General features: G+C 44.5%; 1 protein-coding gene across 1 annotated transcript; it reads left to right on the forward strand.

Annotated features, from left to right (window-relative positions):
* Positions 1-832: 832 nt before the first annotated feature.
* Positions 833-19,475, forward strand: tes (testis derived transcript (3 LIM domains)). Its single transcript, XM_055933439.1, has 7 exons — positions 833-1,059; positions 11,652-11,737; positions 12,907-13,411; positions 13,988-14,830; positions 16,262-16,477; positions 16,733-16,891; positions 18,626-19,475. Exons 1-7 carry the CDS (start codon positions 1,033-1,035, stop codon positions 18,815-18,817), a joined length of 2,028 nt encoding a protein of 675 aa, XP_055789414.1. The 5' UTR covers positions 833-1,032; the 3' UTR covers positions 18,818-19,475.
* Positions 19,476-20,811: the final 1,336 nt, after the last annotated feature.

Raw genomic sequence — 20,811 nt, forward strand, 5'->3', positions numbered from 1 at the left:
TCTGCATACCAACTGGCAAAGACAGGGCATACAAAATCATGCCTGCATTGAAAGAAATGTCATTTGAATTTATCATGAGTTTGATAAATTACACAAATCATCCCCTAATGATGATTTTATGATTATTTATACAGTTGCCTAGATACCCACCTGTTTTGCAGTTTGTCTGTAACACGGTTACACAAGGCCACAAGCTGTGAAACACCCAAGGCCTTCTTTTAAAAGGACAGCAAAACAGATGCACATGATGTAGGATGTCTCGAAACCACATCATTACTACACACTTCCTGCATCTGCATGATAAGTATGTGCAGGTTTAAGATTGGGAGGGATAGCTATGCAGTAAATGCAGCTGCTATCCATGACTGTGTCAAGACTCAACCAATCAACCAGAGGGTCGATGTATAATCTGCGTGACAGACATACTATTAATCTCTGTCATAAATGTGAAATGTGTTGCACACGACAGATACATTTCACAAGTGTTAATACCAAGTTGCTGCTCCTCTGTCTGGTATGTTGTCAAATATCCCCCCAAAACTATCAGCATATACTGTAAGAGGACACATTTAATTGTAAATAGTATATACATTGACTGTAAACACTAACAACAATAGGCTCATGACTGCCTAATATATTTGCTCCACCAGAACCAATACAGCCACACCCAACAAAACAGCTTTGAAAGGATTAACCATTAGACTACTGTAGTTTACGTGTTCATTCATTTTGTTTTATTGTTGAGGAGACCCCCCTTGCTAAACGATGATTGGCTGTTCTGTACTTTATTGGTTGCACACTCAATTCTAATTGGTCCAGAGTTTAAGAACTTGTAGACAGCGGAAGCTTTTCATAGTAACAAAGCAATGAACGGGACCGTTCCGGAAGAAGTGGTGGCAGAGTAAAACCAATAAACTCTCGGTTGTGTTTTTAAAGATAAGTGTCAACGTGAAGTGAGTCCAAGTTTTTGTGTGTTTATTTTGAACGTTTACGGCGGGTCTAAACCAGCATAGCCTACAGCGGGGAACTGAAATGGAGGTAGAAAAGGAAATCAAGAAGGTAAGTCCTCATTCCTGTGTATAGTTCCAGATAAGACATGGCAACGCCCTTAGAGGTGTATCCTACAAGCTAGCAAAGTCAGCAAGGAAGATGGCTCGTTCTGTCATTAAAGCCAGTAACTTTTGCTACATAGACTACCGTTGACTGTAAAATATTAGATGTGTTAGAAATATGTAGCCAATTGCTAGAACCTTCGAACTTCTTGCTTCTGTGCAAGGTCAGTTTATCAAATATAACAAACCCGTAGTTGTCCTAATTTATGTATTGACATTGTTCGCATCATAACCATTGGTGACTTGTTCTCAATATCATGTTTCCATAATCTGATTCTGAAGGTGCGGACGGACGTCCCGTCTCCCACGCGCGACCACTCATCAATGATACCGGTCTGATGCAGCAGACAGCATCGTTTAGATACAAGCACATAACTACTACATCGATTGAGTCACTCAATTGTATTTATAACATTATAACAAAGGACAATTCTCTGTTAATTCAACTGTCAAGAGGTTATTAAGAGCGATTAAGGCATGAGAGTGGAGTGGGGGCTCAATGATTCCAGCCCTTATCTGTCAGCTATCATCAAGGTCCACGCGCTGTACAAAGGGAAAGCGTCGCAGTAATGGCCTTTAAGATTCAGTAGATTACCAGCGTGACGCCGCTATAATTACTAGATCACTAATCATAAATGTGAGACCCCGAAAATTGTGTCAAACTGCTAATGACCTTTGATCAAAGAAAACTACTTGTTTTGATTTATGTCTGCTCGATTATCTTCAAAGAGTCTATCATTAATATAACTCTTAATGCATTCTGAAGGCATCAAGTTCTCAAGATGTATTTGGGCCCTTGCTCATAAGATCATCTGACATTTGAAATTCACAGATTTTCTGGACTGTGGCTACTTTCCCTTGTCAACCTGAGACACCTCATGGCAATGTGTCATTGTTCATGTTCCCTTGATCAGACTTTGCATGCATCAACCAATGGCTGCATGCTACATCATCGACTGACAGATTGCTATCACATATGTGGTTAGCTTTATTTACATGTACAGTGGGGCAAAAAAGTATTTTAGTCAGCCACCAATTGTGCAAGTTCTCCCTCTTAAAAAGATGAGAGAGGCCTGTAATTGTCATCATAGGTACACTTCAACTATGACAGACAAAATGAGAGAAAAAAATCCAGAAAATCACATTGTAGGATTTTTAATGAATTTATTTGCAAATTATGGTGGAAAATAAGTATTTGGTCAATAACAAAAGTTTATCTCAATACTTTGTTATATACCCTTTGTTGGCAATGACAGAGGTCAAACGTTTTCTGTAAGTCTTCACAAGGTTTTCACACACTGTTGCTGGTAAAATTCATTAAAAATCCTACAATGTGATTTTCTGATTTTTTTTTTTTTTCTTCTCATTTTGTCTGTCATAGTTGAAGTGTACCTATGATGAAAATTACAGGCCTCATCTTTTTAAGTGGGAGAACTTGCACAATTGGTGGCTGACTAAATACTTTTTTGCCCCACTGTATATGGCTCTAGTCCACTCTTATCCATCTTCATTAATCAGTTTCCTAAAGTGATCATTATCTCCCTAATGTGCTTCTGGGAAGAGAGGCTTCTAGGGTGTTGCCTAGAAGTTTAACTTAAGGAAACATTCACAATTTATACTGAACAAAAATATAAACACATGTAAAGTGTTGGTCCCGTGTTTCATGAGCTGAAATTTTCTATACGCACAAAAGTTTATTTCTCTCAAATGTTGAGAAATAATTTCTTTACATCCCTGTTAGTGAGCATTTCTCCCTTGCTGAGGTAATCCATCCACCTGACAGGTGTGGCATATCAAGAAGCTGATTAAACAGCATGATCATTACATAGGTGCACCTTGTGCTGGGGGACAATAAAAGGCCACACTGAAATGTGCAGTTTTGTCACACAACACAATTCTACAGATGTTTTGAGGGAGTGTGCAATTGGCATGCTTACTGCAGGGATGTCCATCAGAACTGTTACCAGAGAATTTAATGTTAATTTCTCTACCGTAATCTGCCTCCAACGTTGTTTTAGAGAATTTTGCAGTACGTCCAACTGGCCTCACAACCACAGACCACGTGTAACCCCGCCAGCCCAGGACCTCCACATCTGGCTTCGTCACCTGTGGGATCATCTAAGACCAGCCACAAAGACAGCTGATGAAACTGTGGGTTTGCACAACCTGAAGAATTTCTGCACTAACTGTCAGAAACTGACTCCGGGAAGCTCATCTGTGTGCTTGTTGTCCTCACCAGGGTCTTGACCTGACTGCAGTTTGGTGTCGTCACCGACTTCAGTGGGAAAATGTTTACCTTCGATGTCCACTGGCATGATGACGTGTGCTCTTTACAGATGAATCCCGGTTTCAACTGTACCGGGCAGATGGCAGCGTGTATGGTGTTGTGTGGGTGAGCATTTTGCTGATGTGAACAGTGTCCTGCGGTGAGGTTATAGTATGGGCAGGCATAAGCTATGGACAACAAACACAATTGCATTTTATCAATTGGAATTTCAATGCACAGAGAAACCGTGATGAGATCGTGAGGCCCATTGTCGTGCCGTTCATCCGCCCCATCACCTCATGTTTCAGCATGATAATGCAGAGCCCATGTTGCAAGGATCTGGACACAATTCCTGGAAGCTGAAAATGTCCCAGTTTTTCCATAGCCTTCATACTCATTTCACCCATTGAGCACTTTTTAGAGATGCTCTGAATCGACCTACGATAACGTGTTCTAGTTCCTGTCAATTTCAATCAAAGAAGAGTGGGACAACATTCCACAGGCAATAATCAACAACCTGATCAACTCTATGTGAAGGAGATGTATTGTGCTGCATGAGGAAAATGGGGGTAACACCAGATACTGACTGGTTTCCTGATCCACACCCCTACAGATGCATATATTTTTATTTTATTTTTTTATTTCACCTTTATTTAACCAGGTAGGCAAGTTGAGAACACGTTCTCATTTACAATTGCGACCTGGCCAAGATAAAGCAAAGCAGTTCGACACATACAACAACACATAGTTACACATGGAGTAAAACAAACATACAGTCAATAATACAGAGAAAAATAAGTCTATATACAATGTGAGCAAGTGAGGTGAGATAAGGGAGGTGAAGGCAAACAAGATATATAAATAAAAAAAGGCCATGGTGGCGAAGTAAAAACACTGGAATGGTTGGTTTGCAGTGGAAGAATGTGCAAAGTAGAGATAGAAATAATGGGGTGCAAAATAAATAAATAAATACAGTAGGTAAAGAGGTAGTTGTTTGGGCTAAATTATAGATGGGCTATGTGCAGGTGCAGTAATCTATGAGCTGCTCTGACAGCTGGTGCTTAAAGCTAGTGAGGGAGATAAGTGTTTCCAGTTTCAGAGATTTTTGTAGTTCGTTCCAGTCATTGGCAGCAGAGAACTGGAAGGAGAGGCGGCCAAAGGTAGAATTGGTTTTGGGGGTGACCAGAGATATACCTGCTGTAGCGCGTGCTACAGGTAGTTGCTGCTATGGTGACCAGCAAGCTGAGATAAGGGGGGACTTTACCTAGCAGGGCCTTGTAGATGACCTGGAGCCAGTGGGTTTGGCGACGAGTATGAAGCGAGGGCCAGCCAACGAGAGCGTACAGGTCGCAGTGGTGGGTAGTATATGGGGCTTTGGTGACAAAACGGATGGCACTGTGATAGACTGCATCCAATTTATTGAGTAGGGTTTTGGAGGCTATTTTGTAAATGACATCACCGAAGTCGAGGATTGGTAGGATGGTCAGTTTTAAAAGGGTATGTTTGGCAGCATGAGCGAAGGATGCTTTGTTGCGGAATAGGAAGCCAATCCTAGATTTAACTTTGGATTGGAGATGTTTGATGTGAGTCTGGAAGGAGAGTTTACAGTCTAACCAGACACCTAGGTATTTGTAGTTGTCCACATATTCTAAGTCAGAGCCGTCCAGAGTAGTGATGTTGGACAGGCGGGCAGGTGCAGGCAGCGATCGGTTGAAGAGCATGCATTTAGTTTTACTTGTATTTAAGAGCAATTGGAGGCCACGGAAGGAGAGTTGTATGGCATTGAAGCTCGCCTGGAGGGTTGTTAACAGTGTCAAAAGAAGGGCCAGGAGTATACAGAATAGTGTCGTCTGCGTAGAGGTGGATCAGAGACTCACCAGCAGCAAGAGCGACATCATTGATGTATACAGAGAAGAGAGTCGGTCCAAGAATTGAACCCTGTGGCACCGCCATAGAGACTGCCAGAGGCCCGGACAACAGACCCTCCGATTTGACACACTGAACTCGATCAGAGAAGTAGTTGGTGAACCAGGCGAGGCAATCATTAGAGAAACCAAGGCTGTCGAGTCTGCCGATGAGGATGTGGTGATTGACAGAGTCAAAAGCCTTGGCCAGGTCAATGAATACGGCTGCACAGTATTGTTTCTTGTCGATGGCGGTTAAGATATCGTTTATGACCTTGAGCGTGGCTGAGGTGCACCCATGACCAGCTCTGAAACCAGATTGCATAGCGGAGAAGGTATGGTGGGATTCGAAATGGTCGGTAATCTGTTTGTTGACTTGGCTTTCGAAGACCTTAGAAAGGCAGGGTAGGATAGATATAGGTCTGTAGCTGTTTGGGTCAAGAGTGTCCCCCCCTTTGAAGAGGGGGATGTCCGCAGCTGCTTTCCAATCTTTGGGAATCTCAGACGACACGAAAGAGAGGTTGAAAAGGCTGGTAATAGGGGTGGCAACAATTTCAGTAGATAGTTTTAGAAAGAAAGGGTCCAGATTATCTAGCCCGGCTGATTTGTAAGTGTCCAGATTTTGCAGCTCTTTCAGAACATCAGCTGACTGTATTTGGGAGAAAGAGAAATGGGGAAGGCTTGGGCGAGTAGCTGAGGGGAGGGCAGTGCTGTTGACCGGGGTAGGGGTAGCCAGGTGGAAAGCATGGCCAGCTGTAGAAAAATGCTTATTGAAATTCTCAATTATAGTGGATTTGTCAGTGGTGACAGTGTTTCCTATCTTCAGTGCAGTTGGAAGCTGGGAGGAGGTGTTCTCTCCATGGACTGTACAGTGTCCCAGAACTTTTTTGAGTTTGTGTTGCAGGAAGCAAATTTCTGCTTGAAAAAGCTAGCCTTGGCTTTTCTAACTGCCCGTGTATATTGGTTTCTAGCTTCCCTGAAAAGTTGCATATCACAGGGGCTGTTCAATGCTAATACAGAATGCCATAGGATGTTTTTGTGTTGGTTAAGGGCAGTCAAGCCTGGAGAGAACCAAGGGCTATATCTGTTCCTGGTTCTAAATGTATTGAATGGGGCATGCTTATTTAAGATGGTGAGGAAGGCATTTAAAAAAAAAAAAACAGGCATCGTCTACTGACGGGATGAGATCAATATCCTTCCAGGATACCCCGGCCAGGTCGATTAGAAAGGCCTGCTCGCTGAAGTGTTTCAGGGAGCGTTTGTCAGTGATGAGTGGAGGTCGTTTGACCGCTGACCCATTACGGATGCAGGCAATGAGGCAGTGATCGCTGAGATCTTGGTTGAAAACAGCAGAGGTGTATTTGGAGGGCAAGTTGGTTAGGATGATATCTATGAGGGTACCCGTGGTTACGGATTTGGGGTTGTACCTGGTAGGTTCATTGATAATTAGTGTGAGATTGAGGGCATCAAGCTTAGATTGTAGGATGGCTGGGGTGTTAAGCATGTTCCAATTTAGGTCGCCTAGCAGCACGAGCTCTAAAGATAGATGGGGGCAATCAGTTCACATATGGTCTCCAGAGCACAGCTGGGGCAGAGGGTGGTCTATAGCAGGCGGCAACGGTGAGAGACTTGTTTTTAGAGGTGGATTTTTAAAAGTAGAAGTTCAAATTGTTTGGGAACAGACCTGGATAGTAAAACAGAACTCTGCAGGCAATCTTTGCAGTAGATTGCAACACCGCCCCCTTTGGCCGGTCTATCTTGTCTGAAAATCTTGTAGTTAGGGATGAAAAAGTCTGAATTTTTGGTGGTCTTCCTAAGCCAGGATTCAGACATGGCTGAAACATCCGGGTTGGCAGAGTGTGCTAAAGCAGTGAACAAAACAAACTTAGGGAGGAGGCTTCTAATGTTAACATGCATGAAACCAAGGCTATTACGGTTACAGAAGTCATCAAAAGAGAGCGCCTGGGGAATAGGAGTGGAGCTAGGTACTGCAGGGCCTGGATTCACCTCTACATCACCAGAGGAACAGAGGAGGAGTAGGATAAGGGTACGGCTAAAAGCTATGAGAATTGGTCGTCTAGAACGTCTAGAACAGAGAGTAAAAGGAAGTTTCTGGGGGCGATAAAATAGTTTAAGGAATAATGTACAGACAAAGGTATGGTAGGATGTGAATACAGTGGAGGTAAACCTAGGTATTGAGGGATGATGAGAGAGATATTGTCTCTAGAAACATCCTTGAAACCAGGTGATGTCATCGCATATGTGGGTGGTGGGACTGAAAGGTTGGATATGGTATAGTGAGCAGGGCTAGAGGCTCTACAGTGAAATAAGCCAATAAACACTAACCAGAACAGCAATGGACAAGGCATATTGACATTAAGGAGAGGCATGCTTAATCGAGTGATCATAAGGGTCCAGTGAGTAGAGGTTGGTTGGGGTCACGGCGATCCAGACAGCTGGTCGGGTAGCTGGCTATCGGTAGCAAGATAGCATAGGATGGAGGTCTATTTTTAGTCACCTCGTGCGTTTCCGTCGTTAGATTAGTGTGGTAGAGGGGATCAATCCAATTGGCAAAATAGTTATAGTGACCCAAGAAAAATTGTCCGATATACTTATTCAGATAGCTAACGATTAGCGGGCCCCAGATGAGCGCTCAGGTAACGTCGCGACGGAGGTGCCAGTTGGATAACTCCCTCGGGCAGATAACGTCGGTAGTCAGTAGTGAAGGCCCGGTGGGGCTCCGCATTTGTAGTAAAACGGGTCCGCATAGGTGATTGTAGCCCAGGAATGGCTGATGGAACTCTTCAGCTGGCTAGCTCCGGAATAATTTAAGTTTGCTCCGGGATCGACGTAAGCCAATAGACACACGGTTTGCAGCTAGTTAACTGCGAAATCAAGGTGTAAATGTCCAGAGCTTGCGGTTGAAATCCGGGGGTATTGAGAAAAATAGGTCCGGTATGTTCTGGTCTGAGTCGCGTTGTACAAAAGTGCCGATAGATTATCGAGCTAAAGGAATGGCTGATGACCACATAACGTGGTTAGCTGAAATGCTAACGTTAGCCAGTAAACCGGCTAACTTCTGGGTAGCTTCTGGGTAGCTTCTGGGTAGCTTCTGGGTAGCTTCTGGGTAGTTTCTGGTTAGCTTCTGGCTAGCTTCTATTGTGGATTTTCAGATTTGAGGTAAATAATACTTTTTTTTTGTAATTGGTGAGGCGGGTTGCAGGAAAGCTTTTTGTAGTTGTTCTTGGATAATAAAATATATAAAAGATATGCGAAGAAAGGTGTAAAAAAAAAAAAATATATATATATATATATATATATATATATATATACACATACATACAGGACACGACAATACGAGGACAAAATGACGTCTGACTGCTGTGCCATCTTGAATAATCCGAAATAGAAATATCTGACCAACAGATGCATATCTGTATTCCCAGTCATGTGAAATCCATAGATTAGGGCCTCCATTTATTTCAGTTGACTGATTTCCTTATATGAACTGTAACTCAGTAAAATCTTTGAAATACATTTTAACTACATTTTTCACAATTCCTGACATTTTAATCCTAGTAAAAATTCCCTGTCTTAGGTCAGTTAGGATCACCACTTTATTTTAAAAATGTGAAATGTCAGAATAATAGTATAGAGATTTATTTAAGCTTTTATTTCTTTCATCAGAATCCCAGTGGGTCAGAAGTTTACATACACTCAATTAGTATTTGGTAGCATTACCTTTAAATTGTTTAACTTAGGTAGATTTCCTAGCTAGCTTCCCACAATAAGTTGGGTGAATTTTGGCCCATTCCTCCTGACAGAGCGGGTATAACTGAATCAGGTTTGTAGGCCTCCTTGCTCGTACATGCTTTTTCAGTTCTGCCCACAAATGTTCTATAGGATTGAGGTCAGGACTTTGTGATGGCCACTCCAATACCTTTACTTTGTTGTCCTTAAGCCATTTTCCACAACTTTGGAAGTATGCTTGGGGTCATTGTCCATTTGGAAGACCCATTTGCGACCAAGCTTTAACTTTCTGACTGATGTCTTCAGATGTTGCTTCAATATATCCACATAATTTTCCTCCCACATGATGACATATATTTTGTGAAGTGCACCAGTCCCTCCTGCAGCAAAGCACCCCCACAACATGATGCTGCCACCCCGTGCTTCACGGTTGGGATGGTGTTCTTCGGCTTGCAAGCTTCCCCCTTTTTCCTCCAAACATAACAATGGTCATTATGGAAAAACAGTTCTATTTTTGTTTCATCAGACCAGAGGACATTTCTCCAAAAAGTACGATCTTTGTCCCCATGTGCAGTTGCAAACCGTAGTCTGGCTTTTTTTTATGGGTTGATTTGGAGCAGTGGTCCTTGCCGAGTGGCCTTTCAGGTTATGTCGATATAGGACTCGTTTTACTGTGGATATAGATACTTTTGTACCCGTTTCCTCCTGATTTGCACTTTTTGTACCAAAGTACGTTCATCTCTAGGAGACAGAACGCGTCGCCTTCCTGAGCAGTATGCCGGCTGCGTGGTCCCATGGTGTTTATACTTGCGTACTATTGTTTGAGAGGCACTGAGTTTGAAGGTAGGCCTTGAAATACATCCACAGGTACACCTCCAAATGATGTCAATTAGCTTATTAAGCTTCTAAAGCCATGACATTTTGGGGAATTTTCCAAGCTGTTTAAAGGCACAGTCAACTTAGTGTATGTAAACTTCTGACCCACTGGAATTGTGATACAGTGAAATAATCTGTCTAAACAATTGTTGGGAAACTTACTTGTGTCATGAACAACTTGCCAAAACTATGGTTTGTTAACAATAAATGTGTTCAGTGGTTGAAAAGGGAGTTTTAATGACGCCAACCTAAGTGTTAAACTTCCGACTTCAACTGTATGTCTGACTCACCAATAGCTTGGCTTCCCTTTCTTTATAATCATTTACTTTTGTTAAAGATGCACTATGCAGATATCTCTCTGCCATTTCCTGGTCGATAAAATTCTAATAGTTCGCCTAATTTCAGTTTGTGACAACAAGCAACTATAGTGTAGTATCATTGTACCATCTAAACCCCTGTGAAATCTATTTTCCATGACCAAAAATATTATATTTTCAGCTGTTTGAAGCTGGTGCACCAAACCGAAAGTAAAAGACGCAAAAAAGTCAACTTAAAAATGGGAAGTATAGAAATAGCGCACAGAACAGATCTACCGCTTCTTAGACTTGCTTTCTACTAGAATGACAGACCTATACTACAACACACATTTCTATGTGAATTTTGTCAGGTCGCCCAAAAAGTGACATTGCAGCTTTAAGTGGAGAAAAGGGGGTGATGGTTAATGTAAATATTATCTACAGGTCATGCTCTAGTCTGGCTTGGCATTCCTCTGTAGAGGCCGGCTGCTCATTCCCAAAGGCCGAGGGGGGCTCACTGCTCCACTTTCAGGGCTCCCTAAGCCAAAAACGGCCTTCACCAAACAGGATAGTGTATTTTTGCGTCCCAAATGGCACTCTAATTCCTACATAGTGCACTACTTTTGACCAGGGCCCATAGGGTACTGTATAGGGAAAAGGGTGGCATTTGGGATGCAACCCCGGAGAGGGGATGCAACCCCGGAGAGGGGATGCAACCCCGGAGAGGGGATGCAACCCCGGAGAGGGGATGCAACCCCGGAGAGGGGATGCAACCCCGGAGAGGGGATGCAACCCCGGAGAGGGGATGCAACCCCGGAGAGGGGATGCAACCCCGGAGAGGGGATGCAACCCCGGAGAGGGGCTCTCTTTCAGCATTGTCGATTGCTTGACCGTATAAGGGCTCAGACAGCAGTGACGTGCAAGACGGACAACACTGGTGTTTGAAGTAGAGAAGTTAGTCTGAGTGATACGAATGTGAAGGGGATTCTACAGTATGCGCTGTGACTATAATCTCTGGAATTAGGCCTATAGCCTAGTGAGTCTTGTTTAGTTGGCAAGTAGCCTAACATCCAAAATGGGCACTGGAGGTAAACGAATCAGAACACAAGAGAATGCATGCAGAATGGTTGATAAAAGTAGGCTGTTGCTTGACACATCAAATCTGGAATATATCTGAGGGGGGATTAATGGGACCTCAGTTTTTTAATTTTTTTTATTTGTTGTTAGGCCTGTTTTATACGCAAATGTCAAGGTGACGCTGTACACCAACAGAACGTTGCAGATTCTGCTAACGAGGGTATTTGAAAAGCCCATCCCAAAAACAATTAAGCCAAAATAGTGACTGCACCATATGAACTACAGTAAATATCAAGCCCTGGCTGGTATGAAGGAGTTTCTCAAGACCGCATGCGTCTTAATTAATGTGCTGTGTTCTGTCTGTTGGCAGATGACCCTGGGCCACGAGATCGGCGCCGGGGCGGCGTGTCTGAAATGCAAGGACAAGTGTGAGGGGTTTGAGCTACACTTCTGGAGGTTTGTACTGTATTGTTGTCTCTGCGGTGTACTTGTTATCATTTTTCATATATTGAATTCAAGATAATCCAGACCCGATGGGGACAACAACAACAATGCTTATTTTCTCTTAGCTTCACAACAACAGGGAAAGCCACGGGCCCTGAAAGCATGTTGCAACCGATCATTGTTGTCTACTATTACAGTTTTTGTGCTCCTAAATTTGACTGAACTGAAATGTCCTACATTTCTTTGACTTCCTGTCTGATTTCTGGACTTACAATGCAGTCTTTATCTGGACCAATGCCTCATGAAAATAGTTGTCCCCCACTGTCCTCTCAAGTCAAGGCAGCCTTCCCGCTTCCCCTGACAATTATCCACACTCAGCTAGCTTTCCTGAAGACATCACAACAGGTGCCCCAGTGCCTACTGCAGTGGCCAGTTGCTATGACAACACCTAACCGCCACAATTCCTTCCATCTTGGTCATGGTCAGGCATGCAGGGCAAGCCCAGTCTGTGGAAATAAGAACGGAACAGGATAGATATTCTGGGTTTGATGTAATTTGATCCTAAGGTGACGACATCACTCATCCCACCTTAGCAGAAGTGTGGTGACCTCACTTGTCCAGTATCCTGCCTCCCACAACTCTACTTACTCACAAGCTTTTGACTGTTTCCCAAAAGTCCTGAATATTTCTTATTCCTCTTCTCTTCCATGACCTCTGATCTGAAAAGATGTGAAAGCAATAGGGTATTTATCTAAACTCCTGGACCTTTGACTTGCTTTACGCTAAAGGGCAGGTGTACTCAACTCTTACCCTATGAAGTCCGGCGCCTGCTGCTTTTCTCTTCTACCTGATAATTCATTGCATGCACCTGGTGTCCCAGGTCTAAATCAGTCCCTGCTTAGACGGAAACAATATATATTTTTAAAAGCATTGGAGGTTCAGCGATGAGTTTCAGGGTTGTATGGCCTACCTACTGGCCACACGCTGGTTGAACATTGTTTCCACGTCATATCAATATAATGTTATAGAACCAACGTGGAATAGACATTGAATTCAAGTCTGTGCCCAGTTGGTAGAGGTTTTCCTGGTTAGGTGATCATAAAGGAAACCTAGACATTTTTGAGAGTACTTAGACCCAACCATACGTCTAACCTATTCCCCATTGACTTTCCCCATCACAGAAAGATCTGCCGGAACTGTAAGTGTGGTCTTACGGACCACGATGTGCAGATGAACTCTGATGATAACAGGAAGGTGGGCAAGCTGTTCGAGGATACCAAGTACACTGGCCTCATTGCCAAGCTCAAAACTGACGGTGTACCCACGTACAAGGGCAACCAGGTCACCTTCTCCATCTCTGCCAGCCCCATATCAGGAACCGCTATTCCATACAGTCCCCAATCTGCCCACAATGTGCCAGCCAATGCTGGCTATGGGGATGGAGCTGGCTATGTGGCTGGAACTGGGCCCAGGGCTGGAGCTGGTAATGGGGCTGGGGCCGGAGCTGGGGCTAGCTATGGTGCTGGGACCGGAGGTGGAGCTGGGGCTGGACCCGCTACCATGCCCAAACCTGGGGCAATCAGAGCCACTGCTGTGTCAGCCAATGTCGTACCAGTCAGGAAGGATGCCGTGCCCATGAAGTCTGTTACCTACGAGTGGGCTCCTCCAGGGGTGAAACAGTACATGGTAAGGGTATAACTACAGTTTATCTTCAGTAACATAACAGTAAAACTACTGTATCATAGAATTAGAATACCTATGATAATCCCAGGGTTGAGAACACCGGTCTGGAAGAACTTTGCCGGTATTGTTTCCTTGATTTCTGTAAGGAATGTCATCATGGCCTAGTAAAAAACAAATGTTAGTAGGTTCAGTCTGATTTAGGTTGTCTGATTTAACCAGGCTAATCACTAGAAAGACTGTCCACTAGACGTCACACTTTATCTTTTCATATCCTTCAAGTATGTGTTAAGTAGTGGTAGTTAGGGAGAGGTTGTAAGATGTCCTATAACAACTGGCTGCCTCTCCCAATCGCTCCCTTAACAAGATCAGCACAGCAACACGGCTTAATTTTAGTCACAAGCCCAGGGGAGACTGAGTTAGATACAGAGAGGCAGTGAAGATCTATCTTTTTGTTTTCACTTCCTCTGTTTGTTCCAATGACTCTTCCTCCTTCTTTCCATGTCTTTCCCTCCCTCTCTCTCCTCTCCTCCCTTAACAAAGTCCTAATTCTCTCTCCTCTCCTCTCCAATTGACCGTCAGGCGGTACGCTACATCGAGCTCCTGCCCCCAGAGAGGCGTCCCATAGCGGGCACGGAGGGTGCAGCCTACCGCCGGCAACAGATGGCAGTGCAGCTACCGGAGCACGACCAGGATCCGGCCAAGTGCCACGAGCTGACCCCTGCAGAGGTCAAACAGATGCAGCAGTACGTCCGCAAGTACAAGGACGAGGCCCTGGGAGTGGGAGACATCAAACTGCCTGAGGAGATGATGGGTCAGGCTCCGGGTCAGGAGGGAGGACCAGGACAGGGAGCGCCAGGCATGCGCGGATGTAGGATGGGAGCCCCTGGGCTTCCAGTTGGGGCTGGGGGATCCTTTGGGCCTGGAGTTGGGGCTGGGGGATCCTTTGGGCCTGGAGTTGGGGCTGGGGGATCCTTTGGGCCTGGAGTTGGGGCTGGGGGATCCTTTGGGCCTGGAGTTGGGGCTGGGGGATCCTTTGGGCCTGGAGTTGGGGCTGGGGGAGCCTTTGGGCCTGGAGTTGGGGCTGGGGGAGCCTTTGGGCCTGGAGTTGGGGCTGGGGGAGCCTTTGGGCCTGGAGTTGGGGCTGGGGGAGCCTTTGGGCCTGGAGTTGGGGCTGGGGGAGCCTTTGGGCCTGGAGTTGGGGCTGGGGGAGCCTTTGGGCCTGGAGGTCCTGGTCATCGAACAAGACCTGGGTCTGGGAGTATACTCGGGCTAGTGGAACAGGTTCAGCCTAGGATGGGGGCTGGAGGTTACCCTGGGGCAGGAGAAGGTAGACCAGGAGACATGGGCACTGCTGCCACTGCTGGGGCCATGGGTACTCCGGGAGCCCCTGGAGATCACCTGGCTGAACCCTGTGGACACTATGTAAGTATATTCTCCGATCGAAGCGTGAGATATTGTGACCAACTGACAGTGGGTTGTTATCCTCAGATTTGGTCCCCTTCCTTCCTACTGTATGTCCTTTCTCTCTTCCTTCATCATGGATATTAAAGAGAGCCTTTTGATTAGTCACTGTTGGTGCATCCTGGTTCCCTGGTTTTTGGTTTCGTTCCTATGCCCTCTCTCATCATGGATATTAAAGAGAGCCTTTTGATTAGTCACTGTTGGTGCATCCTGGTTCCCTGGTTTTTGGTCTCGTTCCTATGCCCTCTCTCATCATGGATATTAAAGAGAGCCTTTTGATTAGTCACTGTTGGTGCATCCTGGTTCCCTGGTTTTTGGTCTCGTTCCTATGCCCTCTCTCATCATGGATATTAAAGAGAGCCTTTTGATTAGTCACTGTTGGTGCATCCTGGTTCCCTGGTTTTTGGTCTCGTTCCTATGCCCTCTCTTATCATGGATATTAAAGAGAGCCTTTTGATTAGTCACTGTTGGTGCATCCTGGTTCCCTGGTTTTTGGTCTCGTTCCTATGCCCTCTCTCATCATGGATTTAAGAGCTCTGGAAGCATATGACCGTCCCGTCCCCCCTCACTGTCAGACTCACTTCACACACATGGCTTTGTGAAGCTACGATTAGATTAGAGACTAGAGAATGACTGACCAAGGGAGTGATTCTCTCCGAGAAGCCGTAGATGAACTCTGATGATAACAGAAGGGAAGTGTGTGTTGTCAAACTATACTTCAACTAACTTTCATATGAAGTATATGTCCCAGTCACTGATGCTAGAACCAAGCTTTTCATATTGTGTATATTTATTGGCATGGATACAGTCTCTACCTCTCTCTCATGCGTGCACACTCTTTCTCTCTCTGTTGCTCTCTCTCGTTCAATGTCCATATATTCAAGGAAAATATGCTGGAGTTGAAATGTAGAACAGTCTCACATTTTAGTTGAAATGTATATTCTCAGCAGAGAATACTGTTGAATAGTGTAGAATGAGGACAGACATTCAACTGGCCACAAGAGGGAGCCAGAAGTGAAAATATGAGTGAATAGTTTTGCATGTTGATTTGTTTAGTATGGTTTTGAAGCGTGACTGAAAAATGTTTCCATCTAAACAGAGTTTTGGCTCATGCAAACCCCTACAGACTGCCCGTCTGTCTTTCTACCCGTCTCTCCCCATATGCAGTTAGTTATTCCAACTGAATTAATATTTAGATTTATGGGAGCTGTCAGGCAGTGTCTTAAATCATAATCATCATTATGCAGTTTAAGTTTATAATGGCATAAAATACCAGGATGAGGCTGTGCTACAGGGCCATTGCTTTAGTGAGGGCATTGCTAACGAAGGTCTGTTCTCTTGTATTCCTCCTTCCTGTCACCTTCTCCTTCTATCCCCATTCCCCTTCTTCAGTCGTGCCACCAGTGCCAGCTGCCCATGCGTCAGGGTGAGCCTGCGGTGTATGCAGAGCGTGCTGGCTATGACAATCTGTGGCACCCAGCCTGCTTTGTGTGCTGCACCTGCTCAGAGCTCCTGGTGGACATGATCTACTTCTGGAAGAAGGGACAGTTGTACTGCGGACGCCACTACGGAGACAGTGAGAAGCCACGCTGCGGGGGCTGTGACGAGGTGAGGGGTTGGGTAGGCAGGGATGAGAGGGGTCAGAGGTGAGCAAAGAAGGGACAGCTGTACCACAGACGCCACTAAGGAGACAGCGAGAAGCCCAGCGGTGGAGGCTGTGATGAGTATATGTTTGAGATCCATTAAACACATTGTGGAGCAAGAATGTCAGAGCTGGAGTATATTTTTAAATATGAGAGGAAAACTAAAAGAATCCATTCCCAATTCTATCTCCCCGTGTTAACCTGGTCTGTGTGTCTGCAGCTGATCTTCAGTAATGAGTACACGCAGGCCGAGGACCAGAACTGGCATCTGAAACACTTCTGCTGCTTTGACTGTGACTGTGTGCTGGCTGGAGAGACGTACGTTATGGAGAACAACAAGCCTGTCTGCAAGCCCTGCTACATGAAGAGCCACGCCGCGGTAAGGACAGAGAGGGAGAGTGTGTGCAGTACGTGGGTGATACCCTGTACAATGTGTATTGTATACATGAGATACAGTTTAAGTCTGAAGTTTATACACACCTTAACCAAATACATTAAAACAGTTTTTCATAGTTACTGACATTTAATCATAGTAAAAAGTCCCTGTTTTAGGCCAGTTAGGCTCACCACTTTATTCTAAGAATATGAAATGTCAGAATAATAGTAAAGAATGATTTATTTAAGCTTTTATTTCTTTCATCACATTCCCAGTGGGTCAGAATTTTACATGCACTCAGTATTTGGTAGCATTGCCTTTAAGTTTAACTTGGGTCAAACATTTCAGGTAGCCTTCCACAAGCTTCCCGTAATAAGTTGGGTGAATTTTGGCCCATTCCTCCTGACAGAGCTGGTGTAACTGAGTCAGGTTTGTAGGCCTCCTTGCTCGCACACGCTTTTTCAGTTCTGCCCACAATTTGAGGTCAGGGCTTTGTGATGGCCACTCCAATACCTTGACTTTGTTGTCCTTAAGCCATTTTACCACAACTTTGGAAGTATACTTGGGTTTATTGTCCATTTGGAAGACCCATTTGCGAACAAGCTTTAGCTTCCTGACTGATGTCTTGATGTTGCTTCAATATATCCATATGATTTTCCTTCCTCATGATGCCATCTATTTTGTGACGTGCACCAGTCCCTTCTGCAGCAAAGCACCCTCACAACATGATGCTGCCACCCCCGTGCTTCACGGTTGGGATGGTGTTCTTTGGCTTGCAAGCATCCCCCTTTTTCCTCCAAACATAACAATGGTCATTATGGCCAAACGGTTCTATTTTTGTTTCATCAGACCAGAGGACATTTCTCCAAAAAGTACGAGCTTTGTCCCCATGTGCAGTTGCAAACCGTAGTCTGGCTTTTTTATGGCGGTTTTGGAGCAGTTGCTTCTTCCTTGCTGAGCGGCTTTTCAGGTTATGTCGATATAGGACCCGTTTTACCGTGGATATAGATACTTTTGTACCTGTTTCCTCCAGCATCTTCACAAGGTCCTTTTCTGCTGTTCTGGGATTGATTTGCACTTTTCGCACCACAGTACGTTCATCTCTAAGAGACTGAACGCGTCTCGTTCCTGACCGGTATGACAGCTGCGTGGTACCATGGTGTTTATACTTGCGTACTATTGTTTGTACAGATGAACGTGGTACCTTCAGGCATTTGGAAATTGCTCCCAAGGATGAACCAGACTCGTGGAGGTCTACAAAAAAAAAATCTGAAGTTTTGGTTGATTTCTTTTGATTTTTCCCATGATGTCAAGCAAAGAGGCACTGAGTTTGAAGGTAGGTCTTGAAATACATCCACAGGTGCTACTCCAATTGACTCAAATTATGTCAATTAGCCTATCAGAAGCTTCTAAAGCCATAACATCATTTTATGGAGTTTTCCAAGCTGTTTAAAGGCACAGTCAACTTAGAGTATGTAAACTTCTGACCCACTGGAATTGTGATACAGTGAAATAATCTGTCTGTAAAGAGTTGTTGGGAAAATGACTTGTGTCATGCACAAAGTAGATGTCCTAACCGACATGCCAAAACTATAGTTTGTTAACCAGAAATTTGTGGAGTGGTTGAAAAACAAGTTTTTATGACTCCAACCTAAGTGTATGTAAACTTCCGACTTCAACTGTAACTGCGCTAGATACGTGTGTGTGTTTTTAAACAAACATCCCCTCTCTCTCCAGGTGTGTACGGCCTGTCAGAACCCAGTGGAGCCCGAGGCCCAGCGCGTGTCCTACGGGGAGTTCCACTGGCACGCTGAGCCTCAGTGCTTCCAGTGCTCCTGCTGTGCTAAGTGTCTAATTGGAGAGCGCTTCATGGCCGTACAGGGAATGCTCTTCTGCTCTGTCGAGTGCAAGAAGAAGACCATGACCTAGAGAAGACCGTAGTGTACCGTACAACAGCTCAGCCTTCTCCGGCCTCCCGACCACAGTTGTAATTTGAACTAAGCCTGGTCTAGAATACAAACAATAGTCTTACAATGGAATTATTAATTTGCCTTGACCACAAGAGCTTAGCTAATGATTTTCAGTTTCTAAGTTCCTGATGAGATGGGGAAAATAATGCCTTAAATCTATTGATTAGTCTTCTCTTAACAAGATTCTCCTCTACATCTTCTCTTTGTTTACTGAGATTCATTTGGTTGGCGTTTTGTTTCAGCACACTTTTCTTCTTCTGAGTTTAAAGCAGCTATGAATGATTCTCAACTCTGTCTACTCAAGTATCTTTTGGTATTGTATCAGGATCCCCATTAGCTGTTGCGAAAGCAGCAGCAGCTACTCTGCCTAGGGTCCACAGAAAACATGAACCTTGACATAGTACAGAACATTACCAATGAAATGATCAGAAATCGTCAAGTAGTTATCTGTACTGTGGCGTCAACTTATCTACTGCCTTCTCTCCTTCCTGCAGTCTTTTATATTATAATCAGTTTCCCTCGCAGTCTTCACAATAAGTGCCATTGGCTTTCCTTTATTTCTCTTGCACTTTATATTTTCTCACACTGTAACAACCTAATAAAGTTTTTTGCAATGATTAGTCTCCCGCTTGGTTCATACTGGCAGACGGGACATTTAAGAGTCAACACTACTAGAGGCGTTAACGACACACCACTTTGAACGCTTTGCGTTGTGTGTTCTTGCATGTGTGTATGTTCTTGTGTGTGTTTTTCACTTTCCAGCATTCCTACCTAGCATACTCAATCCCCCTCAGGGACCAGTGCCGCTAGCATGCTAATGTGGCAGTTACAATACTTCACATGGGTGGAACAGGGACCTCTGGCACAGACCCCCCCCCCTCCGGAAAAAAGGCCCAGTGTGACTTCGTTTCACCCACTCTTGTGGAAGTGATGCACAATTCAAGGACGCCCCATTTTTCTCAGGGTCCATTGTCTTTAGTGGCAGCCGGCCCAAAACAATGGCTTTCCTCCCCATGCCGTAGTTTCACCTCCACTAGGCTTACAGTCAGTAATAGGGTTTATCCCTCTCCTGACCTCTACACATACACAGCAACCCCTTGCTATATGCTTTCAATAGCAGGGGAACACCATATAAAGAAGTAGTCTGTGCATAGTTAGGGAGGGGGGGGGGGGTTCAATCATTCCCTTTAATGTCATATTCCTATTGGAATGTGCTTTCAATGTAAATGTACTTTTAATCCATCTGTCTGCAAATTTCAAGACATGGCATGTGAGGGTGCAGAGAGATACCTGATGGGTTGGAGGATACTTTTCTCATCAATCATCTTAAATATTTTTCTTAATGGAGGATTAGTTGATTCCCAGTTAACACAATGGAAAGGTCTAATGCTTTGATATCTAAATATTGAAACTGCATGGGCCATGGACAGAAACAAAATGGTGCAGTTTGAGACCATGTGGCTGAGTGTGATGCGAGCTCTGGAGATGGGGTTGAGAGTAGCTAGGTCTGAGCAGGTGTGGTTGTAAACTCAGCAAAAAATGAAACGTCCTCTCACTGTCAACTGCGTTTATTTTCAGCAAACTTAACATGTTTAAATATTTGTATGAACATAAGATTCAACAACTGAGACAAACTGAAAAAGTTCCAAAGATGTGACTAAAAGAACATGGATGTGTCCCTGAACAAAGGGGGGATGAAAATCAAAAGTAACAATCAGTATCTTGTGGCCACCAGCTGCATTAAGAACTGCAGTGCATCTCTTCCTCACGGACTACACCAGATTTGCCAGTTCTTGCTGTGAGATGTTACCCCACTCTTCCACCAAGGCACCTGCAAGTTCCAAGACATTTCTGGGGGGAATGGCCCTAGCCCTCACCCCCCGATCCAACAGGTCCCAGACGTGCTCAATAGGATTGAGATCCGGGCTCTTTGCTGGCCATGGCAGAACACTG

Source organism: Salvelinus fontinalis, chromosome 9 (assembly GCF_029448725.1).
Source record: "Salvelinus fontinalis isolate EN_2023a chromosome 9, ASM2944872v1, whole genome shotgun sequence".
NCBI classification, from domain to species: Eukaryota; Metazoa; Chordata; class Actinopteri; order Salmoniformes; family Salmonidae; genus Salvelinus; species Salvelinus fontinalis.